Genomic DNA, 27,667 nt, shown 5'->3' on the forward strand with positions numbered 1-27,667 from the left:
TCGGTTAAGAGCCTTGTGTTGTCGGTGTCAGGTGCAGTAAAGCAGATTGTCTCAGAATAGCTGCTAACATGTCACACAAGGGTCATGTTTGGATAGAGATGAAGCTGTAATGAGGCGCGGCGCGGCTTAAAGGGGAACTCCGGGGATAGTGCTCAGGAAAAGAGCTGGCGACATCTCTCGCCCCTGTGGCTCCTTGGTTACCAAAGGTCAAAGGCCCCGAACCTGCTATGAACTGGATGAAATTGGAAAAAACACTCAAAAAGCAGCCATCTAGGGGCGCAACTACCGGGGTAGGGGCTGCCACAGGGCCCGGGACATTAGGGGCCCGGCGACTACCGCTACCGCTGCGTTTTTTTTCTTAATAGGCCGTTACCGACTGGAGTTACTCCCTATTTACTTACCGATCCTGGCAGGGGCTGGGATAAGTTAGTGACACCGCGGGCCCCACAAACACTATTATTATACTCAGGGCCCGGGAGAGGTAAGGGAACGTAAAAAACAGTGTTACTTACTTCTCTGGGCTCCAGACAGGTTTCGGTGTCCACAGTGGGGCATAATACTATGTGCAGGGGCCACTATGGGGGATAATACTGTGTGCAGGGGCCACTATGGGACATAATACTGTGTGCAGGGGCCACTATGGGGGATAATACTGTGTGCAGGGGCCACTATGGGACATAATACTGTGTGCAGGGGCCACTATGGGACATAATACTGTGTGCAGGGGCCACTATGGGGGATAATACTGTGTGCAGGGGCCACTATGGGGGATAATACTGTGTGCAGGGGCCACTATGGGACATAATACTGTGTGCAGGGGCCACTATGGGGGATAATACTGTGTGCAGGGGCCACTATGGGACATAATACTGTGTGCAGGGGCCACTATGGGGCATAATACTGTGTGCAGGGGCCACTATGGGGCATAATACTGTGTGCAGGGGCCACTATGGGGCATAATACTGTGTGCAGGGGCCACTATGGGGCATAATACTGTGTGCAGGGGCCACTATGGGGCATAATACTGTGTGCAGGAGCCACTATGGGGCATAATACTGTGTGCAGGGGCCACTATGGGGTATAATACTGTGTGCAGGGGCCACTATTGGACATAATACTGTGTGCAGGGGCCACTATTGGACATAATACTGTGTGCAGGGGCCACTATGGGGGATAATACTGTGTGCAGGGGCCACTATGGGGCATAATACTGTGTGCAGGGGCCACTATGGGGCATAATACTGTGTGGAGGGGTCACTATGGGGCATAATACTGTGTGCAGGGGCCACTATGGGGGATAATACTGTGTGCAGGGGCCACTATGAGGGATAATACTGTGTGCAGGGGCCACTATGGGGGATAATACTGTGTGAAGGTGACACTATGGGGGATAATACTGTGTGCAGGGGCCACTATGGGGCATAATACTGTGTGCAGGGGCCACTATGGGGCATAATACTGTGTGCAGGGGCCCCTATGGGGGATAATACTGTATACAGGGGCCACTATGGGGCATAATACTGTGTGTAGGGGCCACTATGGGGCATAGAGCGTGCAGGAATGCGGGGGGTGGGGGGGTGGAGGTTGGTTGGTCGGTCGAGGTCTTTGGCGTCAGTTGGGGGGCCCCATGTCAAAAGTTCGCCATAGGGCCCTGCCATTCCTAGTTACGCCACTGCAGCCATCGCTGGATGTAAGCAGGAATGTCCCCCGTCACTGACAGAAAGCGGTGATCTTACAAGTTATGGCAATTATTGATGGGTATAAATACGGAGTGTTGTGAATGTAGAAGATCTTTTTAGGGCCACATTGTTCCTTCAGTGCTCCATGTGCCACGCTTTATAATGGTGAATATATCGGGGTAGAAGCTGAGGCAGGTCGGGGCAACCCAACAAATTTACTATAAGTCACGCTTAGTTTCGGCTTCACCTACGTGGCGACTTTGGCAGCAATTCCCCTCCATGCAACCACAGGTCGCCATGTTGTCCTGCCGCGTCTTCACCCATGTCAGTGAATGGAGCGCTGCAAGTACTGGTACAAAGATTGTGTGGTGACTATAAGACGCAGTCACAGAAATTGTGGCCTTTTGCTCTGCAGACACTACACCAGCAGGGGGCAGCAGAACACCGTAAGCAGGAAATCAGCAACCTTTTGAATGCAGCTTTGGTTGGGAATAGAGTACAATACAGAGTAGAATACAATGGTAGTGGGGTGCTGACTTTATTTACAAACACTAAACCAGCAGGGGGCAGCAATGAGATAACGGATATTGCAGCTCAGATCTAATCGTAAAACAGCAGATTTCTGAATGCAGCTTTGGATGTGAGTGATGTATAAGATATGACTTCAGTGATGATGAGTTGTGCTATCTTGTCCCACCTTTCCTGTTTATACCAGCAGGGGGCAGCAGAAAGGCATACAATAGGAAACCAGCCGAATTCTGAATTGCAGCTTTGGATGTGTATGGAGTATACGGATGATGGGAGGTGATAAGCTGGGCTCCTTGACCTTCTATCCTATATTCTGGTACACAGCGGTACAAGCATATAAGAAGAGCTACATGCGCTGCAGCCAAGAATAACAACATATAAAACCACAAATTATTACAATAAATTATTTAATCCCACATTGAAAATACAAAAAATAAGAACGTCCTATAGAAGACAAGATGGTATCGTTGCGGCCTCCATTGGTTCAGCTGTAGCGCCATCAGCTGGTCAGGCCTGCAGAGAAAACAGTGAGAAGGTTTAACATGGGTAATGGATGGGTAACGCTCCACCCATGGGTTAAATAACTCACAGGGGCTGTCACCCAGCTTTCCCAGATATGAGAGCAGGGCATATAGCCGTATACAAATAGATTGCCATTCAGGAGTCAGAGAAAGTAAATGGTTAACTGACCTGCGAGAGGATCTCCTTCTCCTCCGACACTTCCTTTTCCTGTGGACGATATAAAGATCTGATTTAAAGGGACGCCCATAACCATGAGATAGGCGACAGCTGTCCCTCCCAACTCCCTATACACATGCTTGGCTGAGTGTGCATGTGTGCTCGGTACGATGTAGATCATTGCACTGCACCTCTGGTGGCAGCTTATCTTCCCTAGACCAAAAGGATTGGCTAAGATAAGATAAGATAAAAAAAATCCTTTAATAAGAGCCCCACATTGAAGTCCCCCATACACACACAGCGGTCACACCAAAATTAGCGTGTGCACCAACATGTAGCTTACGTGTAAGGCCAACTTAAAGGGGTTGTTCAATCTCAAGGATCCTATCTATACTGGTAACTTATGTAAATTGAAGCCTTTTAGAAATTCTGCTTTGTTCTCCTGCTATGTGACCTTATTCCCCCCATTGCTTGCACAGCGTTGGGAGAACACTTTAAAGAGGACCTTTCATGGGTTTGGGCACATGTGGTGTTATATACCGCTGGAAAGCCCGGGTGAAGAGGTATTAGTGCCGGTACCGTAGCTCTTCACAGTCAGAAGGGCATTCCTGACAGTCTGTCAGGAACGTCCTTCTCCACAGCAGCGCCTATCGCGCTGTACAGTGTGAGTGGGGAGGAACGCCTCCCTCCCTCTGCTCACAGAGCTCGTCCATAGACGAGTATTATCAGGAGGGGAGGGGGCGTTCTTCCCTGCTCACACTGTACAGCGCTATAGGCGCTGCTGTGCAGAAGGACGTTCCTGACAGACTGTCAGGAACGCCCTTCTGACTGTGAAGAGCTACAGTACCAGGACCGATAGCTTTTCACCCGGGCTTTCCAGCGGTATATAACACCGCATGTGCCCAAACCCATGAAAGGTCCTCTTTAAAGGGACCAATAGCTCTTCACCCGGGGTACAGATTGGGAAAGCCGACAGTGCGCTGAATTCAGCGCACTGTTGGCTTTCCAGGAGTATATAGAACTGCATGTGCCCCAAACCATGAAAGGTCCTCTTTAAAGGGGTTTTGCAATGACAGACACAGGATAGGAGATAAGTGTCCGATGGCTTGGGGTAAGACCACTGGTCTCTACTCCATGTACCATTTATGATTCATATGTCTTGGTTGAGGGAGTGTCCTATATACGGGCCAGGCATAATGACAAAACCTTTACTAGACTGTAGACCCCTTCCCAGGATGTTTCTTCCTTAGTTGGCAAGCCTGTTCCATATGGAAGAGAAGTGTCCACTTCCTGACATGACCAATTGATCACAAGTACCAGGAGGAGGCGCTCTAACTGAAGCTAAGAACCCTCTTACCTGGTCCTCCTCCCCTTCCTGCTTCTTTGTTTCCTGCTCTCGCTTCTTGCGCTCGGCCTCGATGATCTCAAAGAACTCCTTCTCGGCCTTGGCGATCAGCTCCTCCATGTTGTCCTCAGGTTTGTCATCCTTGGCCTCTTCCTCTTTGCCTGGCTCGGCTCTGCTCCGCTCCTTCAGACGCATCTCTCTGTGCCGAGCCTCCAGGATCTTCTCTCGTTTCGTCTCTCGCTCAAACATCTAAACAATGAAGAGTTTTAGGGAAGAAGACCAGAAGAGAATGAACAATGGGTCAACCTGATAGGTCTGGATCTCCCATATACTGATCATCCCCATCACCCTGACGTCAGTGGGGTCCAAGAAGTGGGATCCTTGTAGATTTAGAATAGATCAATGGAGATCCATCTGCTTGGACTCCACCAGGCTTAGGTATTATAGATCATGAAGACCACGGATGGTATGTCCTATGGATCTGCCATAAGTGTAAGTAGTCAGGGTATCCCTGAAACCACTGCTTGACTGCCCATTGCCTATATACGTCTGGGTGGTTGGTGACATACCTGTATGTCCTTGCAGAGTTAGCAGCTGCACAAGATGGGCAGCGGGTGCCAGGAAATGCAGGAGCTGGGGTCACCAGGTTTGGGACCTTAAACCTCAGTGGTAGTAAAGGACATGCTGGTGTTTTAGGGTCCCCAAACCTGTTGACAGGTTCCCTTTAAGTCATAAAAACAAGCTAAAATGTGCAACACTTCCCAAAATGCAAATCACCAAAACTGGCTCTGAACAAGCAGGAGATTTCAGCTCTGAAGTCTACAGAATTGTTAATGCAGCTGTAACTCGGGATGTGACTGAACCTACCGCCGTGGCAATGTTCTTCTCATTTCTTTGTATGGTGCACAGTCCAGGAGACAGTTCCAGCAGAGTTGTCAGACCCATCTTGGAGCCGCAAGCTACAAAGCGGCCATTGTCCTGTATACGGAGGCTGTAGAGGGCCTCATCGCACACCTGGGGGTGGAGGACAGAAGACATATCAGGAGGAGCGCCGAAGACCAATGCCATTCAGGAGTCAATCTATCTCCTCCTACAGTGCAGGAGGCAGCGGTTTTATTTTTGTAAATAATGGGGTATCAAAGAAGTTAAAGGGGTCCTGTCCCTTTAAGGACCAGCTGTGGCATTGTGACCCTAAACATGCACTTGCTCCCCAGCGCCTATAGCCCACCACCTGGTCAGTACCTTCAGGCTCAGGGACGGGTTATTCTGCTTAAACAAATAGTCCCAAACGTCCAAGGTCCCGTCCATCTTGGTGGTCAGGAACACAGATGGTCGCACCGGACTCCAGGCGGCATCTGTCAGGTAACTTGTGTGATATCTGGAGAGAGAACGTGAGATATTGGGGGTATAAGCCGTGATATATTCTGGCGCGCTCAGTCTGGGGTATACATAGTAGTCACATATGGCTCGGGTCCAGATCCTTAGTCACTGACGTTGGAAGATGTCACATAATCTAAAGGATTGGGTACAATCAGCCAATTTTGGAGGTCTCGTGGCTGTAACTATGGCTGAATATGGGCACTATGGCTGTTATTTGGGGCACTGTGGCTGATATTGGGATACCTGCGGCTGTTACTCACTGTAGTTGGCATTATTAGGGTATATTCACACATCAACGTGACCGTGTAGTCAATGTGATGGGCTGGGACTGTGATAGTGTTCACTTACACTCACCGGCCACTTTATTAGGTACACCTGTCCAACTGCTCGTTAACACTTAATTTCTAATCAGCCAATCACATGGCGGAAACTCAGTGCATTTAGGCATGTAGACATGGTCAAGACAATCTCCTGCAGTTCAAACCGAGCATCAGTATGGGGAAGAAAGGTGATTTGAGTGCCTTTGAACGTGGCATGGTTGTTGGTGCCAGAAGGGCTGGTCTGAGTATTTCAGAAACTGCTGATCTACTGGGATTTTCACGCACAACCATCTCTAGGGTTTACAGAGAATGGTCCGAAAAAGAAAAAACATCCAGTGAGCGGCAGTTCTGTGGGCGGAAATGCGTTGTTGATGCCAGAGGTCAGAGGAGAATGGCCAGACTGGTTCGAGCTGATAGAAAGGCAACAGTGACTCAAATAGCCACCCGTTACACCCAAGGTAGCCAGAAGAGCATCTCTGAACGCCGCACAGTACGTCCAACTTTGAGGCAGATGGGCTACAGCAGCAGAAGACCACACCGGGGGCCACTCCTTTCAGCTAAGAACAGGAAACTGAGGCTACAATTTGCACAAGCTCATCGAAATTGGACAATTGAAGATTGGAAAAACGTTGCCTGGTCTGATGAGTCTGGATTTCTGCTGCGACATTCGGATGGTAGGGTCAGAATTTGGCGTCAACAACATGAAAGCATGGATCCATCCTGCCTTGTATCAACGGTTCAGGCTGGTGGTGGTGGTGTCATGGTGTGGGGAATATTTTCTTGGCACTCTTTGGGCCCCTTGGTACCAATTGAGCATTGTTGCAACGCCAAAGCCTACCTGAGTATTGTTGCTGACCATGTCCATCCCTTTATGACCACAATGTACCCAACATCTGATGGCTACTTTCAGCAGGATAATGCAATGCCATGTCATAAAGCTGGAATCATCTCAGACTGGTTTCTTGACCATGACAATGAGTTCACTGTACTCCAATGGCCTCCACAGTCACCAGATCTCAATCCAATAGAGGAACATCTTTGGGATGTGGTGGAACGGGAGATTCGCATCATGGATGTGCAGCCGACAAATCTGCGACTGCAACTGTGTGATGCCATCATGTCAATATGGACCAAAATCTCTGAGGAATGCTTCCAGCACCTTGTTGAATCTATGCCACGAAGAATTGAGGCAGTTCTGAAGGCAAAAGGGGGTCCAACCCGTTACTAGCATGGTGTACCTAATAAAGTGGCCGGTGAGTGTATATGGATAGTAACATGTCTGCATCCCCCAGGAATTTATTTTACATCTGTATGAACCCTGAGGTTTCGATCCTCTGCTCCCTCCCTTGCACCCTAAGCGTAGCCCCATAACTCTCAGCATCACAAGTCCCTTGGCTACTTGTCGTGTCTTACTTGGTCCACATGATGGAGGACTCCCGAGAGTCTTCTGACCATATCCGAGCCGTCCAATCTCCCACGGTCAGGAAATTTTTGGGGAAGAATGGATTCCTCTGTACAGAGTAGATGGGGCCATGGTGACCGCTGTAAGTGCACACGATCTTCTCAGCAGGGGTCTTGGCCTTTCGGTTGCAGGATATCACCATGCCTTGTTCTGTCCCCACCATAAACTTGGTTGGCTACGATAAAAAAAAGCAGAAGAGAAGAAGCAACAACTCATGAATGACCTGTGTGGCAACCAAAAATCATCTTAGACTATGGCTAATGGATCTTCTCAGCCCCTGCCTGCGGTGGGATGGCATTTGCACTCGGCTGTGAGGACACGGTCTGCACCCCGCTGCAAATCCTGACCGGTCACGATTTAGACTGGTCTACTGTCTAGTGAAGGATGAGGTCAGGTCTCATGAGCAAAGCATCATGGGATATGTAGTTACCAGAGCTCCTGCCCCCTACCCAGTAATGTATCACGCACTTACTATGGTTGGCTCAAACTCTAAGGAGATGCCTCCTAAAGCCAAGTCCAGGTTCTCCTTCTTTGTGATGTCCAGGACCAGCTTCTCTGTCGGCTCGCTCATCTTTCGTATGTCCCACCATAAGACCTGCAGCCAAAATTCACAAAAAAACGTAACGAGTGTCAACCCCTTCACACTAGAAAACGTTTGATCCACCGTCTTCACTTTACTATGGTTTCTTTGAGACTATGAATAAGTTGTACCAGTCACCTGCCCATCGGTAGACGTGGAGAAACACTCGGTGCCGGTTTTTGACTGCAGCCATATGACCTTGTACACGGGATCGCGGTGACTATGTTCGATGACAGACAGCTCCACCGGCTGACCCCCTTTCCGAGTGTCCCAGTAAGCTGGAAAACAAGAGCAGGACACTATCGAATTGGGAAAGGGGCACCGGACGCCTGGACCACCAATGACTGCCCACAATGACCCACAACATAGGCAGAAACCCTGTGAGGTTCCCTTTATTACTAACAGTAGTCAGACAATGTTAAATATGGCTGTGTAATGTATCTTCATGACCTGGTTAACAAGTGGAAACCATCAGCAAGCCGGTTAGTGGTTTTATTTTGACTTTATTTACTTACTGGGATATTCAAAGCCCATTTACAGCTAGAAACCAAATACAAAGTAATAGCGACAGACCTGATAGTGGCGGCTAGCCTGCTTGCTGACGGTTTCCACTTATTTTTTTTACATGGCAAGTTAGAAATGCTGAAATTGAAAATAGCAAAAAAGATGGCGCTGACTATGGAGCGAGTGCCAAAAGCAAATACTAAATGCTCCTAGATGCCTCCTGGGAGACGTAAGACCCCGTATACATTAGAGCAAGACTAACTAATATGTATGGGAGCCTCACGGGTCTCCCTAAGGATTGGGCAGTGTCCCAGGGGTGTATGGAGCTAGAAGCTGTATGCAGTGTATAGAGATGTACCCTGTAGCGGCAGCCAAATCAGTATATTGGTGCAGGGTCCTGACGTGTGACATTGTGCCCTCACCGCCACTAGAGGGCAGCAGTTACCTGATGAGATTTCGGACAAGCCCTTCCATTCCTTTACTTACTGATCTGTCCATTGTAGCAGCCGCCAACCAGGATGTGCGAGTCTTTAGGGTTGTATTCCAGGCTGACCAGTGGCGACACCGGCTTCAGCGTCAGCTCCGGCTTGTTGGGATTCTCTGTGTAATAGACAAATAGTGGGGGGAGGGGGCCATGAATAGATATCAGTGTTATTTATCGCTGGCATTACAGGTTGTGGATGTTACTTAGTTGTATCAAAACTCACCAATGTCCCAGATATAGGAGTCATAGCTCATGTCTTTGGGGGCCCTCTGGAACTCCAGACAAGAATAGGCCACGGCGAGCTTCCTGCCGGCGTCAGGGTGCCAGGAGAGATGTGTGGCGGTGCGCTTGATCTCATTGGGGTCCCTGGTGGAATATCAATAATATAGCACATGTATGGGGGATCTAGAACTGTGGTCTCCAATGGAAGGGAAACGACAACCCCCAACATGTAGAGGTCAGGGTCCACTCTTAAAGGGGTATTCCAGTAATTTCCATATCATAGGTCATCAATTGAAGGTCAGTCCAACACCCTGGACCCCTGCAGATCAGCTATTTGAAGTAGCAGTGGTGCTTACGCTTCACAAGCCATATGATGTCAGGTTTATTTGGTTATATGGCCTGTTCGCAGTTCAGTCCCATTCAAGTGAATAGGCTGAGCTGTGATACCAAACACTGACGCGATAAGATAAGATAATCCTTTAATAGTCCCACAGTGGGACAGCGCTGTGAAGAGGCCGCAACAGTCACCCAGCTGATTGGTGAGGGTCCTAAGGATAGGTCATCAATTAATAAATGGTCAAAAAACTCAGGTCCAAACCTATATACACACTTCAACATCACTCCATTGACCTATGGGTCAAACCAAAGGCAAGTCTATATGGTAGGATGGAAGAGCCGGGGCCATGCCCTCTTACTAGTACGTCTAGTGAATGCAAGGGATATATTAGTTGAGGGGCTTCAATCTTCCATAGGCTTTTCTAGCTTGTGTTGAATGGACGCCAAAGACTAGGCCGAGACCAGTCCTGGTCAACATGGTCTGCAACACAAGCTCAAACAGTGTAGCCTAAAGGATGCCCCATTTGTCCTCACTGCCCCAAAACATGGCTCTTTAAGGGGTTAAGTCATCCCTCTTCGGTTGAATTCCAACCTCACAATGTCTATTAGCGCCTATTAGCTGTGAGAAAGCCGAAGCCGTTACCTGAAGACGTTAATGGTCTTAGCAGAAGGCGCCTCGTCCATCCCCTCCAGCTCCTCCTCCTCTTCGAAGTACTCCTCGTAAATATTGATGGCGTTGTTCTGTTTGATGCAGTGCTCCATCACCTGGCATGACAAGAGAACACAAACCGAGCTGTAAATCAGGATCCATCGCTCTCCGCTCCACCCGTCTCCTCGCTCTGCGGTTTGGAGGAACGATCATTAGATGTGTTTCCTGTTAGGACAGCTACGATATATCTAACGGGAGTGTTTTCAGGAAACCTAAGAAGCTCCTACCACACCTATTCCTATAGGATTGGCTTCTTCGGGGCTTTGGTAGAACCATTAAAGCTTGCGGTGGGACCAGAGACTCTTGCATGTATCTAAGCAAAACTTAGCTAAGCAAAGAGGGAGGGGTACAGAACTCAACTGAGTGGTTTCAGTGATTGTTGGGAGTCTCAGCGCCCGGACCCCACTGATAAATCGTTTGATGACACAACAGTCAAACGTCACTGACCCATCCGTGTGAAAAAACATGGACTGGCCGTGACCACTTGTGTCCTGCAGAAGCTCCTTACACTGCCCAGCTGGGTGATGGTGGTGATATAATGGTCGTCCTTCTCCACTTTCTTCCTGTAGCGAGCGGTCTGTTCCATCTCTTGGGGGTTGATGTCTTTCGGCCAGCCGCCCTCCACATGGTTTACTCCTCGCGCCTCCATTTCAAACCTTTCTGTGTTCACCTAAGGAGACGAAGAGAAGGTCAGTCTGGAGATCCGCACCACAGCCATGTCAGCCCTGACAAGGTGAAGGTTCATCCTTACACATATTATGGAGACAGATCTACTGAGGATTCCTGAGAGAAGACATTGTAGGACCTAACGGACTAAAGCACTATTACTATGAAATTGGTGGGTGCCCCCACATATAGGGGGCAGTATACTATGTGTGGGGACAATAAGGAGGCAGTATTCTATGTGTGAGGACAATAAGGGGGCAGTATACTATGTGTGAGGACAATAAGGGGGCAGTATACTATGTGTGAGGACAATAAGGGGGCAGTATACTATGTGTGAGGACAATAAGGAGGCAGTATACTATGTGTGAGGACAATAAGGGAGCAGTATACTATGTGTGGGGACAATAAGAGGGCAGTATACTATGTGTGGGGACAATAAGGGAGCAGTATACTATGTGTGGGGACAATAAGGGGGCAGTATACTATGTGTGAGGACAATAAGGGGGCAGTATACTATGTATGGGGACAATACGGAGCAGTATACTATGTGTGGGGGCAATAATGGGGCAGTATACTATGTGTGAGGACAATAAGGGGGCAGTATACTATGTGTGGGGACAATAAGGGGGCAGAATACTATGTGTGAGGACAATAAGGGGGCAGTATACCATGTGTGAGGACAATAAGGGAGCAGTATACTATGTGTGAGGACAATAAGGGGGCAGTACACTATGTGTGAGGACAATAAGGGGGCAGTATACTATGTGTGAGGACAATAAGGGAGCAGTATACTATGTGTGAGGACAATAAGGGAGCAGTATACTATGTGTGAGGACAATAAGGGGGCAGTATACTATGTGTGGGGACAATAAGGAGGCAGTATACTATGTGTGGGGACAATAGGGGGCAGTATACTATATGTGAGGACAATAAGGGAGCAGTATACTATGTGTGAGGACAATAAGGGAGCAGTATACTATGTGTGAGGACAATAAGGGGCAGTATACTATGTGTGAGGACAATAAGGGAGCAGTATACTATGTGTGGGGACAATAAGGGAGCAGTATACTATGTGTGGGGACAATAAGGGAGCAGTATACTATGTGTGAGGACAATAAGGGGGCAGTATACTATGTGTGAGGACAATAAGGGAGCAGTATACTATGTGTGAGGACAATAAGGGAGCAGTATACTATGTGTGGGGACAATAAGGGGGCAGTATACTATGTGTGAGGACAATAAGGGGGCAGTATACTATGTGTGGGGACAATAAGGAGGCAGTATACTATGTGTGAGGACAATAAGGGGGCAGTATACTATGTGTGAGGACAATAAGGGGGCAGTATACTATGTGTGAGGACAATAAGGGAGCAGTATACTATGTGTGGGGACAATAAGGAGGCAGTATACTATGTGTGGGGACAATAGGGGGCAGTATACTATGTGTGAGGACAACAAGGGAGCAGTATACTATGTGTGGGGACAATAAGGAGGCAGTATACTATGTGTGAGGACAGGGGGCAGTATACTATGTGTGAGGACAATAAGGGAGCAGTATACTATGTGTGAGGACAATAAGGGGGCAGTATACTATGTGTGAGGACAATAAGGAGGCAGTATACTATGTGTGGGGACAATAAGGAGGCAGTATTCTATGTGTGAGGACAATAAGGGGGCAGTATACTATGTGTGAGGACAATAAGGGGGCAGTATACTATGTGTGAGGACAATAAGGGGGCAGTATACTATGTGTGAGGACAATAAGGAGGCAGTATACTATGTGTGAGGACAATAAGGGAGCAGTATACTATGTGTGGGGACAATAAGAGGGCAGTATACTATGTGTGGGGACAATAAGGGAGCAGTATACTATGTGTGGGGACAATAAGGGGGCAGTATACTATGTGTGAGGACAATAAGGGGGCAGTATACTATGTATGGGGACAATAGGGAGCAGTATACTATGTGTGGGGGCAATAATGGGGCAGTATACTATGTGTGAGGACAATAAGGAGGCAGTATACTATGTGTGGGGACAATAAGGGGGCAGAATACTATGTGTGAGGACAATAAGGGGGCAGTATACCATGTGTGAGGACAATAAGGGAGCAGTATACCATGTGTAAGGACAATAAGGGGGCAGTACACTATGTGTGAGGACAATAAGGGGGCAGTATACTATGTGTGAGGACAATAAGGGAGCAGTATACTATGTGTGAGGACAATAAGGGAGCAGTATACTATGTGTGAGGACAATAAGGGGGCAGTATACTATGTGTGGGGACAATAAGGAGGCAGTATACTATGTGTGGGGACAATAGGGGGCAGTATACTATATGTGAGGACAATAAGGGAGCAGTATACTATGTGTGAGGACAATAAGGGAGCAGTATACTATGTGTGAGGACAATAAGGGGCAGTATACTATGTGTGAGGACAATAAGGGAGCAGTATACTATGTGTGGGGACAATAAGGGGGCAGTATACTATGTGTGAGGACAATAAGGGGGCAGTATACTATGTGTGAGGACAATAAGGGAGCAGTATACTATGTGTGGGGACAATAAGGGGGCAGTATACTATGTGTGAGGACAATAAGGGGGCAGTATACTATGTGTGGGGACAATAAGGAGGCAGTATACTATGTGTGAGGACAATAAGGGAGCAGTATACTATGTGTGAGGACAATAAGGGAGCAGTATACTATGTGTGGGGACAATAAGGGGGCAGTATACTATGTGTGAGGACAATAAGGGGGCAGTATACTATGTGTGAGGACAATAAGGGAGCAGTATACTATGTGTGAGGACAATAAGGGAGCAGTATACTATGTGTGAGGACAATAAGGGAGCAGTGTACTATGTGTGGGGACAATAAGGGGGCAGTATACTATGTGTGAGGACAATAAGGGGGCAGTATACTATGTGTGGGGACAATAAGGAGGCAGTATACTATGTGTGAGGACAATAAGGGGGCAGTATACTATGTGTGAGGACAATAAGGGGGCAGTATACTATGTGTGAGGACAATAAGGGAGCAGTATACTATGTGTGGGGACAATAAGGAGGCAGTATACTATGTGTGGGGACAATAGGGGGCAGTATACTATGTGTGAGGACAACAAGGGAGCAGTATACTATGTGTGGGGACAATAAGGAGGCAGTATACTATGTGTGAGGACAGGGGGCAGTATACTATGTGTGAGGACAATAAGGGAGCAGTATACTATGTGTGAGGACAATAAGGGGGCAGTATACTATGTGTGAGGACAATAAGGAGGCAGTATACTATGTGTGGGGACAATAGGGGGCAGTATACTATGTGTGAGGACAATAAGGGAGCAGTATACTATGTGTGAGGACAATAAGGGGGCAGTATACTATGTGTGAGGACAATAAGGGGGCAGTATACTATGTGTGAGGACAATAAGGAGGCAGTATACTATGTGTGGGGACAATAGGGGGCAGTATACTATATGTGAGGACAATAAGGGAGCAGTATACTATGTGTGGGGACAATAAGGAGGCAGTATACTATGTGTGAGGACAATAAGGGAGCAGTATACTATGTGTGAGGACAATAAGGGAGCAGTATACTATGTGTGAGGACAATAGGGGGCAGTATACTATGTGTGAGGACAATAAGGGAGCAGTATACTATGTGTGGGGACAAAAAGGAGGCAGTATACTATGTGTGAGGACAATAAGGGAGCAGTATACTAAGTGTGAGGACAATAAGGAGGCAGTATACTATGTGTGGGGACAATAAGGGAGCAGAATACTATGTGTGGGGACAATAAGGAGGCAGTATACTATGTGTGAGGACAATAAGGGAGCAGTATACTATGTGTGAGGACAATAAGGGAGCAGTATACTATGTGTGAGGACAATAAGGGGCAGTATACTATGTGTGAGGACAATAAGGGAGCAGTATACTATGTGTGGGGACAATAAGGGAGCAGTATACTATGTGTGAGGACAATAAGGGGCAGTATACTATGTGTGAGGACAATAAGGGAGCAGTATACTATGTGTGGGGACAATAAGGGAGCAGTATACTATGTGTGGGGACAATAAGGGAGCAGTATACTATGTGTGAGGACAATAAGGGGGCAGTATACTATGTGTGAGGACAATAAGGGAGCAGTATACTATGTGTGGGGACAATAAGGGGGCAGTATACTATGTGTGAGGACAATAAGGGGGCAGAATACTATGTGTGGGGACAATAAGGAGGCAGTATACTATGTGTGAGGACAATAAGGAGGCAGTATACTATGTGTGGGGACAATAGGGGGCAGTATACTATGTGTGAGGACAACAAGGGAGCAGTATACTATGTGTGGGGACAATAAGGAGGCAGTATACTATGTGTGAGGACAATAAGGGAGCAGTATACTATGTGTGAGGACAATAAGGGAGCAGTATACTATGTGTGAGGACAATAAGGGAGCAGTGTACTATGTGTGGGGACAATAAGGGGGCAGTATACTATGTGTGAGGACAATAAGGGGGCAGTATACTATGTGTGGGGACAATAAGGAGGCAGTATACTATGTGTGAGGACAATAAGGGGGCAGTATACTATGTGTGAGGACAATAAGGGGGCAGTATACTATGTGTGAGGACAATAAGGGAGCAGTATACTATGTGTGGGGACAATAAGGAGGCAGTATACTATGTGTGGGGACAATAGGGGGCAGTATACTATGTGTGAGGACAACAAGGGAGCAGTATACTATGTGTGGGGACAATAAGGAGGCAGTATACTATGTGTGAGGACAGGGGGCAGTATACTATGTGTGAGGACAATAAGGGAGCAGTATACTATGTGTGAGGACAGGGGGCAGTATACTATGTGTGAGGACAATAAGGGAGCAGTATACTATGTGTGAGGACAATAAGGGGGCAGTATACTATGTGTGGGGACAATAAGGAGGCAGTATACTATGTGTGGGGACAATAGGGGGCAGTATACTATATGTGAGGACAATAAGGGAGCAGTATACTATGTGTGAGGACAATAAGGGAGCAGTATACTATGTGTGAGGACAATAAGGGGCAGTATACTATGTGTGAGGACAATAAGGGAGCAGTATACTATGTGTGGGGACAATAAGGGAGCAGTATACTATGTGTGGGGACAATAAGGGAGCAGTATACTATGTGTGAGGACAATAAGGGGGCAGTATACTATGTGTGAGGACAATAAGGGAGCAGTATACTATGTGTGAGGACAATAAGGGAGCAGTATACTATGTGTGGGGACAATAAGGGGGCAGTATACTATGTGTGAGGACAATAAGGGGGCAGTATACTATGTGTGGGGACAATAAGGAGGCAGTATACTATGTGTGAGGACAATAAGGGAGCAGTATACTATGTGTGAGGACAATAAGGGAGCAGTATACTATGTGTGGGGACAATAAGGGGGCAGTATACTATGTGTGAGGACAATAAGGGGGCAGTATACTATGTATGGGGACAATAGGGAGCAGTATACTATGTGTGGGGGCAATAATGGGGCAGTATACTATGTGTGAGGACAATAAGGAGGCAGTATACTATGTGTGGGGACAATAAGGGGGCAGAATACTATGTGTGAGGACAATAAGGGGGCAGTATACCATGTGTGAGGACAATAAGGGAGCAGTATACTATGTGTGCGGACAATAAGGGGGCAGTACACTATGTGTGAGGACAATAAGGGGGCAGTATACTATGTGTGAGGACAATAAGGGAGCAGTATACTATGTGTGAGGACAATAAGGGAGCAGTATACTATGTGTGAGGACAATAAGGGGGCAGTATACTATGTGTGAGGACAATAAGGGGGCAGTATACTATGTGTGGGGACAATAAGGAGGCAGTATACTATGTGTGAGGACAATAAGGGGGCAGTATACTATGTGTGAGGACAATAAGGGAGCAGTATACTATGTGTGGGGACAATAAGGAGGCAGTATACTATGTGTGGGGACAATAGGGGGCAGTATACTATGTGTGAGGACAACAAGGGAGCAGTATACTATGTGTGGGGACAATAAGGAGGCAGTATACTATGTGTGAGGACAGGGGGCAGTATACTATGTGTGAGGACAATAAGGGAGCAGTATACTATGTGTGAGGACAGGGGGCAGTATACTATGTGTGAGGACAATAAGGGAGCAGTATACTATGTGTGAGGACAATAAGGGGGCAGTATACTATGTGTGGGGACAATAAGGAGGCAGTATACTATGTGTGGGGACAATAGGGGGCAGTATACTATATGTGAGGACAATAAGGGAGCAGTATACTATGTGTGAGGACAATAAGGGAGCAGTATACTATGTGTGAGGACAATAAGGGGCAGTATACTATGTGTGAGGACAATAAGGGAGCAGTATACTATGTGTGGGGACAATAAGGGAGCAGTATACTATGTGTGAGGACAATAAGGGGCAGTATACTATGTGTGAGGACAATAAGGGAGCAGTATACTATGTGTGGGGACAATAAGGGAGCAGTATACTATGTGTGGGGACAATAAGGGAGCAGTATACTATGTGTGAGGACAATAAGGGGGCAGTATACTATGTGTGAGGACAATAAGGGAGCAGTATACTATGTGTGAGGACAATAAGGGAGCAGTATACTATGTGTGGGGACAATAAGGGGGCAGTATACTATGTGTGAGGACAATAAGGGGGCAGTATACTATGTGTGGGGACAATAAGGAGGCAGTATACTATGTGTGAGGACAATAAGGGAGCAGTATACTATGTGTGAGGACAATAAGGGAGCAGTATACTATGTGTGGGGACAATAAGGGGGCAGTATACTATGTGTGAGGACAATAAGGGGGCAGTATACTATGTGTGAGGACAATAAGGGAGCAGTATACTATGTGTGAGGACAATAAGGGAGCAGTATACTATGTGTGAGGACAATAAGGGAGCAGTGTACTATGTGTGGGGACAATAAGGGGGCAGTATACTATGTGTGAGGACAATAAGGGGGCAGTATACTATGTGTGGGGACAATAAGGAGGCAGTATACTATGTGTGAGGACAATAAGGGGGCAGTATACTATGTGTGAGGACAATAAGGGGGCAGTATACTATGTGTGAGGACAATAAGGGAGCAGTATACTATGTGTGGGGACAATAAGGAGGCAGTATACTATGTGTGGGGACAATAGGGGGCAGTATACTATGTGTGAGGACAACAAGGGAGCAGTATACTATGTGTGGGGACAATAAGGAGGCAGTATACTATGTGTGAGGACAGGGGGCAGTATACTATGTGTGAGGACAATAAGGGAGCAGTATACTATGTGTGAGGACAGGGGGCAGTATACTATGTGTGAGGACAATAAGGGAGCAGTATACTATGTGTGAGGACAATAAGGGGGCAGTATACTATGTGTGGGGACAATAAGGAGGCAGTATACTATGTGTGGGGACAATAGGGGGCAGTATACTATATGTGAGGACAATAAGGGAGCAGTATACTATGTGTGAGGACAATAAGGGAGCAGTATACTATGTGTGAGGACAATAAGGGGCAGTATACTATGTGTGAGGACAATAAGGGAGCAGTATACTATGTGTGGGGACAATAAGGGAGCAGTATACTATGTGTGGGGACAATAAGGGAGCAGTATACTATGTGTGAGGACAATAAGGGGGCAGTATACTATGTGTGAGGACAATAAGGGAGCAGTATACTATGTGTGAGGACAATAAGGGAGCAGTATACTATGTGTGGGGACAATAAGGGGGCAGTATACTATGTGTGAGGACAATAAGGGGGCAGTATACTATGTGTGGGGACAATAAGGAGGCAGTATACTATGTGTGAGGACAATAAGGGAGCAGTATACTATGTGTGAGGACAATAAGGGAGCAGTATACTATGTGTGGGGACAATAAGGGGGCAGTATACTATGTGTGAGGACAATAAGGGGGCAGTATACTATGTGTGAGGACAATAAGGGAGCAGTATACTATGTGTGAGGACAATAAGGGAGCAGTATACTATGTGTGAGGACAATAAGGGAGCAGTGTACTATGTGTGGGGACAATAAGGGGGCAGTATACTATGTGTGAGGACAATAAGGGGGCAGTATACTATGTGTGGGGACAATAAGGAGGCAGTATACTATGTGTGAGGACAATAAGGGGGCAGTATACTATGTGTGAGGACAATAAGGGGGCAGTATACTATGTGTGAGGACAATAAGGGAGCAGTATACTATGTGTGGGGACAATAAGGAGGCAGTATACTATGTGTGGGGACAATAGGGGGCAGTATACTATGTGTGAGGACAACAAGGGAGCAGTATACTATGTGTGGGGACAATAAGGAGGCAGTATACTATGTGTGAGGACAGGGGGCAGTATACTATGTGTGAGGACAATAAGGGAGCAGTATACTATGTGTGAGGACAGGGGGCAGTATACTATGTGTGAGGACAATAAGGGAGCAGTATACTATGTGTGAGGACAATAAGGGGGCAGTATACTATGTGTGAGGACAATAAGGAGGCAGTATACTATGTGTGGGGACAATAAGGAGGCAGTATTCTATGTGTGAGGACAATAAGGGGGCAGTATACTATGTGTGAGGACAATAAGGGGGCAGTATACTATGTGTGAGGACAATAAGGGGGCAGTATACTATGTGTGAGGACAATAAGGAGGCAGTATACTATGTGTGAGGACAATAAGGGAGCAGTATACTATGTGTGGGGACAATAAGAGGGCAGTATACTATGTGTGGGGACAATAAGGGAGCAGTATACTATGTGTGGGGACAATAAGGGGGCAGTATACTATGTGTGAGGACAATAAGGGGGCAGTATACTATGTATGGGGACAATAGGGAGCAGTATACTATGTGTGGGGGCAATAATGGGGCAGTATACTATGTGTGAGGACAATAAGGAGGCAGTATACTATGTGTGGGGACAATAAGGGGGCAGAATACTATGTGTGAGGACAATAAGGGGGCAGTATACCATGTGTGAGGACAATAAGGGAGCAGTATACTATGTGTGAGGACAATAAGGGGGCAGTACACTATGTGTGAGGACAATAAGGGGGCAGTATACTATGTGTGAGGACAATAAGGGAGCAGTATACTATGTGTGAGGACAATAAGGGAGCAGTATACTATGTGTGAGGAAAATAAGGGGGCAGTATACTATGTGTGGGGACAATAAGGAGGCAGTATACTATGTGTGGGGACAATAGGGGGCAGTATACTATATGTGAGGACAATAAGGGAGCAGTATACTATGTGTGAGGACAATAAGGGAGCAGTATACTATGTGTGAGGACAATAAGGGGCAGTATACTATGTGTGAGGACAATAAGGGAGCAGTATACTATGTGTGGGGACAATAAGGGAGCAGTATACTATGTGTGGGGACAATAAGGGAGCAGTATACTATGTGTGAGGACAATAAGGGGGCAGTATACTATGTGTGAGGACAATAAGGGAGCAGTATACTATGTGTGGGGACAATAAGGGGGCAGTATACTATGTGTGAGGACAATAAGGGGGCAGTATACTATGTGTGGGGACAATAAGGAGGCAGTATACTATGTGTGAGGACAATAAGGGAGCAGTATACTATGTGTGAGGACAATAAGGGAGCAGTATACTATGTGTGGGGACAATAAGGGGGCAGTATACTATGTGTGAGGACAATAAGGGGCAGTATACTATGTGTGAGGACAATAAGGCAGCAGTATACTATGTGTGAGGACAATAAGGGGCAGTATACTATGTGTGAGGACAATAAGGGGGCAGTATACTATGTGTGGGGACAATAAGGGGGCAGTATACTATGTGTGAGGACAATAAGGGGGTAGTATACTATGTGTGGGGACAATAAGGGGGCAGTATACTATGTGTGAGGACAATAAGGGGGCAGTATACTATGTGTGAGGACAATAAGGGAGCAGTATACTATGTGTGAGGACAATAAGGGGCAGTATACTATGTGTGGGGACAATAAGGGGGCAGTATACTATGTGTGGGGACAATAAGGGGGCAGTATACTATGTGTGGGGACAATAAGGGGGCAGTATACTATGTGTGAGGACAATAAGGGGGCAGTATATTATGTGTGGGGACAATAAGGGGGCAGTATACTATGTGTGAGGACAATAAGGGGGCAGTATACTATGTGTGTTGACAATAAGGGGGCAGTATACTATGTGTGAGGACAATAAGGAGGCAGTATACTATGTGTGGGGACAATAAGGGGGCAGTATACTATGTGTGGGGACAATAAGGGGGCAGTATACTATGTGTGAGGACAATAAGGAGGCAGTATACTATGTGTGGGGACAATAAGGGGGCAGTATACTATGTGTGAGGACAATAAGGGGGCAGTATACTATGTGTGGGGACAATAAGGGGGCAGTATACTATGTGTGAGGACAATAAGGGGGCAGTATACTATGTGTGGGGACAATAAGGGGGCAGTATACTATGTGTGGGGACAATAAGGGGGCAGTATACTATGTGTGAGGACAATAAGGGGGCAGTATATTATGTGTGGGGACAATAAGGGGGCAGTATACTATGTGTGAGGACAATAAGGGGGCAGTATACTATGTGTGTTGACAATAAGGGGGCAGTATACTATGTGTGAGGACAATAAGGAGGCAGTATACTATGTGTGGGGACAATAAGGGGGCAGTATACTATGTGTGGGGACAATAAGGGGGCAGTATACTATGTGTGAGGACAATAAGGAGGCAGTATACTATGTGTGGGGACAATAAGGGGGCAGTATACTATGTGTGAGGACAATAAGGGGGCAGTATACTATGTGTGAGGACAATAAGGGAGCAGTATACTATGTGTGAGGACAATAAGGGGGCAGTATACTATGTGTGGGGACAATAAGGGGGCAGTATACTATGTGTGAGGACAATAAGGGGGCAGTATACTATGTGTGGGGACAATAAGGGGGCAGTATACTATGTGTGAGGACAATAAGGGGGCAGTATACTATGTGTGGGGACAATAAGGAGGCAGTATACTATGTGTGAGGACAATAAGGGGGCAGTATACTATGTGTGGGGACAATAAGGAGGCAGTATACTATGTGTGAGGACAATAAGGGGGCAGTATACTATGTGTGAGGACAATAAGGGGGCAGTATACTATGTGTGAGGACAATAAGGGGCAGTATACTATGTGTGAGGACAATAGGGAGCTGTATACTATGTGTGAGGACAATAGGGAGCTGTATACTATGTGTGAGGACAATAAGGGGGCAGTATACTATGTGTGGGGACAATAAGGGGGCAGTATACTATGTGTGAGGACAATAAGGGGGCAGTATACTATGTGTGGGGACAATAAGGGGGCAGTATACTATGTGTGAGGACAATAAGGGAGCAGTATACTATGTGTGGGGACAATAAGGGAGCAGTATACTATGTGTGAGGACAATAAGGGGGCAGTATACTATGTGTGGGGACAATAGGGGGCAGTACACTATGTGTGAGGACAATAAGGGAGCAGTATACTATGTGTGGGGACAATAAGGGAGCAGTACACTATGTGTGAGGACAATAAGGGAGCAGTATACTATGTGTGGGGACAATAAGGAGGCAGTATACTATGTGTGAGGACAATAGGGAGCAGTATACTATGTGTGAGGACAATAAGGAGGCAGTATACTATGTGTGAGGACAATAAGGGAGCAGTATACTATGTGTGGGGACAATAAGGGAGCAGTATACTATGTGTGGGGACAATAAGGAGGCAGTATACTATGTGTGAGGACAATAGGGAGCAGTATACTATGTGTGAGGACAATAAGGAGGTAGTATACTATGTGTGAGGACAATAAGGGAGCAGTATACTATGTGTGGGGACAATAGGGGGCAGTATACTATGTGTGAGGACAATAAGGGAGCAGTATACTATGTGTGGGGACAATAAGGAGGCAGTATACTATGTGTGAGGACAATAAGGGAGCAGTATACTATGTGTGGGGACAATAAGGGAGCAGTATACTATGTGTGGGGACAATAAGGAGGCAGTATACTATGTGTGAGGACAATAGGGAGCAGTATACTATGTGTGAGGACAATAAGGAGGCAGTATACTATGTGTGAGGACAATAAGGGAGCAGTATACTATGTGTGGGGACAATAAGGAGGCAGTATACTATGTGTGAGGACAATAAGGGGGCAGTATACTATGTGTGGGGACAATAAGGGGGCAGTATACTATGTGTGAGGACAATAAGGGAGCAGTATACTATGTGTGGGGACAATAAGGGGGCAGTATACTATGTGTGAGGACAATAAGGGAGCAGTCTACTTTGTGTGGGGACAATAAGGGGGCAGTATACTATGTGTGAGGACAATAAGGGAGCAGTATACTATGTGTGGGGACAATAAGGGGGCAGTATACTATGTGTGAGGACAATAAGGGAGCAGTCTACTATGTGTGGGGACAATAAGGGAGCAGTATACTATGTGTGGGGACAATAAGGGGGCAGTATACTATGTGTGGGGACAATAAGGGGGCAGTATACTATGTGTGGGGACAATAAGGGGGCAGTATACTATGTGTGAGGACAATAAGGGGCAGTATACTATGTGTGAGGACAATAAGAGGGCAGTATACTATGTGTGAGGACAATAGGGAGCAGTATACTATGTGTGAGGACAATAAGGGAGCAGTATACTATGTGTGAGGACAATAAGGGGCAGTATACTATGTGTGAGGACAATAAGGGGGCAGTATACTATGTGTGAGGACAATAAGGGGGCAGTATACTATGTGTGAGGACAATAAGGGGGCAGTATACTATGTGTGAGGACAATAAGGGGCAGTATACTATGTGTGAGGACAATAAGGGGGCAGTATACTATGTGTGGGGACAATAAGGGGGCAGTATACTATGTGTGAGGACAATACGGGGCAGTATACTATGTGTGAGGATAATAAGGGGCAGTATACTATGTGTGAGGACAATAAGGGGCAGTATACTATGTGTGAGGACAATAAGGGGGCAGTATACTATATGTGGGGTCACTAATGGGGAAATATTAGGGCCCCCCTGACATAACTTTGCCCTTAAATAGATGGAGGACGTCTCCATGACGTTGGTGGTTAGGATGGTGCACCTACAGAATTAGGGGAGGACATACAATCCCCCCTGCAGATGTTGCCCCTGGTTGGGCCTGATCCCCGATGTTGTGAATGTGCCGATCAATAAGCTGCTGTGTATTTAATCGACGCCCAAATTGCCTTGGCACAGAAGTGACTACACCGCCCCCATTAATCTCAGAAAACCAATCGCTCAGAGATTTCTGCCAAGTAAGAGAACTCTCTCTAGCGCCATCAGCAGTAACCACTTAATGACCGGCGCATAATTAACTTATTAACATCACTAATTAGGATTTAGTGGAATTGCTCTTTGCCAATCAATTACAGAGTCCCCGGCTTCATTTATACCCGTCGTTCTGTAATCTCGCCCCCCTGGCATTAGATAAAGTGCGGCTGCCAGCTGCTTGTCGTGGCATCCACAAGTGATAGATGGGGATGAATCTGCACTGGGGGTAGCGACGTGTGGCGCTGACAGAAGCCGTGGTGTTCATGCAGTATATATACCAGATACGGGGATAGGAGATCTGGTGTGTGCCCATCACTGGCGGGTCCCTGTATACTGCTGGCACATGTACAGCACATCTGTGGGACACATGACAGTATCATGCAGGTATGTGAGGAGGGGGGGGGGAACCTGTGAATATATGGGAGGGGGCATGGGAGACATTATTATATGGGGAGCAAGGCTAGCACTATTATATGGGCACTATGGATCACAGTATTATATGGGCACTATGGCTTGTCCTGTGGTATTATGCGGGTATTATGGCTGACACATTTATGTGAGGACAATCGCTGGCGCCATTATATGGTTTGTAAGGCTAGCGCTATTATATGGGCACTATGACTGGCACTATTACACGGGCACTATTGCTCATACTATTATATGGCTTCTAAGGGTAGCACTATTATATGTGCCCTATGGTGTGCGCTATTATATGGGAACTAAATCTGTAATTATTAATGGGTACTAGCATATATGGATATAGTGTATACGGGCACTAGGGATGGCACAATTACATGGGCACTAAGGTCTAGTATATATGGATAGTGTATACGGGCACTAGGGATGGCACAATTACATGGGTACTAAGGTGAAGCATATATGGATATAGTGTATACGGGCACTAGGGATGGCACAATTACATGGGCAGTAAGGTCTAGTATATATGGATATAGTGTATACGGGCACTAGGGATGGCACTATTACATGGGCACTAAGGTCTAGTATATATGGATATAGTGTATACGGGCACTAGGGATGGCATTATTACATGGGCACTAAGGTCTAGTATATAAGGATATAGTGTATATGGGCACTAGGGATGGTACTATTACATGGATACTAAGGTCTAGTATATATGGATATAGTGTATACGGGCACTAGGGATGGCACTATTACATGGGTACTAAGGTCTAGTATATAAGGATATAGTGTATATGGGCACTAGGGATGGCACTATTACATGGGTACTAAGGTCTAGTATATATGGATATAGTGTATATGGGCACTAGGGATGGCATTATTACATGGGCACTAAGGTCTAGTATATATGGATATAGTGTATATGGGCACTAGGGATGGCACTATTACATGGGTACTAAGGTCTAGTATATATGGATATAGTGTATACAGGCACTAGGGATGGCATTATTACATGGGCACTAAGGTCTAGTATATATGGATATAGTGTATATGGGCACTAGGGATGGCATTATTACATGGGCACTAAGGTGAAGCATATATGGATATAGTGTATACAGGCACTAGGGATGGCACTATTACATGGGCACTAAGGTCTAGTATATAAGGATATAGTGTATACGGGCACTACAGATGGCATTATTACATGGGTACTAAGGTGAAGCATATATGGATATAGTGTATACAGGCACTAGGGATGGCACTATTACATGGGCACTAAGGTCTAGTATATATGGATATAGTGTATACAGGCACTAGGGATGGCACTATTACATGGGCACTAAGGTCTAGTATATATGGATATAGTGTATATGGGCACTAGGGATGGCACTATTACATGGGTACTAAGGTGAAGCATATATGGATATAGTGTATACAGGCACTAGGGATGGCACTATTATAACGTCCTACGCCGGGCACTTACATTTGTGTAACTTGGTGTCACAGACGCTTTATATAAAACATTTGTCCCAATTTGCCCCCCCCCCCCGCCCGTTACCTCGTGCTCAGACATGTCGTGGGCGCACTGTACCCCCATGTCACACGGGTTCCTCTCTATGAAGTTCAGGGCCTGTGAGGGGTCGGGCAGTATGTCCACGTGCAGCTCTGCCGGCCGATCCGAAAAGTTGCATTGTCGCCCAAATTCGCTTCGTTTCCGCGTGTAGACGTAGACGATCTCCATGATGTCTGGCGGGAAGGACATGAGACAGACGGTTATATCATTCTGATTCATCCAATTCTTATGTATATCTGGCTCTGGGAAAGCTGGGTGACAACCAATATGGCTGCCGATGGATATCCTAAAAGAGATGTCACCCAACCTTTCTAGAATTGAGTATCCTAGGAAAGCTGGGTGGTGACCTCCAAGAGAGCTGTAATGGAGGCCAGTCACTCAGCTTTCCCAAGATCCAGAGAAATCAGCCAATGTATATGGCAGTAAGGAAACTTACATCCACCGAAGTTTTCACCCAGCTTTTTTGGACTCCTGAATGACACCTTTGCCTTGTTATAAAGCACTGCACCCCTTGCTCCAATAGAACGGCATAACCAGGCCAATTTACCATTCAGGAGTCTAGGAAAGCTGAGTGGCAATCTACAGGAAGCTATAATAAAAGCCAGTCACTCAGCTTTCCTGAACTCCAGACAAATCTGCTTAGTATACAGCTATAACGAAATATTATATGTGTTCACCCAGCTTTTCTGGCCTCCTGAATGACATCCATCGATCTCCTATTCCTGTATTACCAAACAATCAGGCCATTCAGGAGCCTTGGTAAGTTGGGCTCAACCTCTGTCATAGATATAATAGGGCCGGTCACTCAGCTTTTCCAAGCTTCAGACAAATCTGCAGCAATAAAGAAATATTATATCTATTGCAAAGGGGTTTCCACACAGCTTTTCTGGACTCCTGATCGACGTATTTGCTTTGTCAGGCCACATTGCATCTCTTACTCCTGTATTACCACATATTTGCCATTCAGGAGCCTAGGAAAGTTGACAAAATGCAATGGGGCTGCTCACTCAGCTTTCCCAAGCTTCAGATAAATCTGCTAGTGATAGACAACACCTACTGGCTGTCACCCAGAGCGTTCTTCCTGAGCCGCCCTTCTGTCAGCTGGAAAAGATGGGTGACAGCCAACAAGGTCGCCATTACAGCTTCTAAGGGGATCTTATCACCCAGCTTTCCCGACAATACATTTATATACGCCACATAGGAGCTGGAGGGATAACTGCATCAATATGTAGATGTGCCATTCAGGATTCTAGGAAAGCTGGGTGACATTCTAAGCGATGGCCCTATTGATTGTCCCTCCTCAGACCCCAAATCGACTCCGATCTGCAGCTATACAGAAGCCAATGACGTATTGCTCCATACACACTGGCCTTTCAGGAGCCTGGGAAAGCTGGGTAACATTCTAAGCGGTGGCCATATTAA

The 27,667-nt window shown here is 46.5% G+C and overlaps 1 protein-coding gene across 1 annotated transcript; it reads right to left on the bottom strand.

Annotated features, from left to right (window-relative positions):
• Nucleotides 1-2,888: 2,888 nt before the first annotated feature.
• On the bottom strand, nt 2,889-26,414 carry DNAI2 (dynein axonemal intermediate chain 2). Its single transcript, XM_075279370.1, has 12 exons — nt 26,231-26,414; nt 10,736-10,897; nt 10,162-10,283; nt 9,184-9,326; nt 8,963-9,076; nt 8,111-8,250; nt 7,865-7,987; nt 7,344-7,567; nt 5,473-5,608; nt 5,098-5,244; nt 4,243-4,479; nt 2,889-2,936 (listed from the first exon to the last, which is right to left on the bottom strand). The coding sequence occupies exons 1-12, from the start codon at nt 26,411-26,413 to the stop codon at nt 2,889-2,891; spliced, it is 1,779 nt and encodes a 592-aa protein (XP_075135471.1). The 5' UTR covers nt 26,414.
• Nucleotides 26,415-27,667: the final 1,253 nt, after the last annotated feature.

This window comes from Leptodactylus fuscus, chromosome 6, assembly GCF_031893055.1.
Source record: "Leptodactylus fuscus isolate aLepFus1 chromosome 6, aLepFus1.hap2, whole genome shotgun sequence".
Classification (NCBI taxonomy): domain Eukaryota; kingdom Metazoa; phylum Chordata; class Amphibia; order Anura; family Leptodactylidae; genus Leptodactylus; species Leptodactylus fuscus.

Bases quoted from the DNA above. Each gene is read 5' to 3' on its own strand.
- DNAI2 (XM_075279370.1), bottom strand. From the start codon at position 26,413: ATGGAGATCGTCTACGTCTACACGCGGAAACGAAGCGAATTTGGGCGA. The intron at 8,251-8,962 runs GTAAGTAAAGGA...CTTGTTTTCCAG, and splicing joins CTGCTACAATGGACAGATCA to CTTACTGGGACACTCGGAAA. The intron at 2,937-4,242 runs GTAAGAGGGTTC...TATCGTCCACAG, and splicing joins AGGAAGGGGAGGAGGACCAG to GAAAAGGAAGTGTCGGAGGA.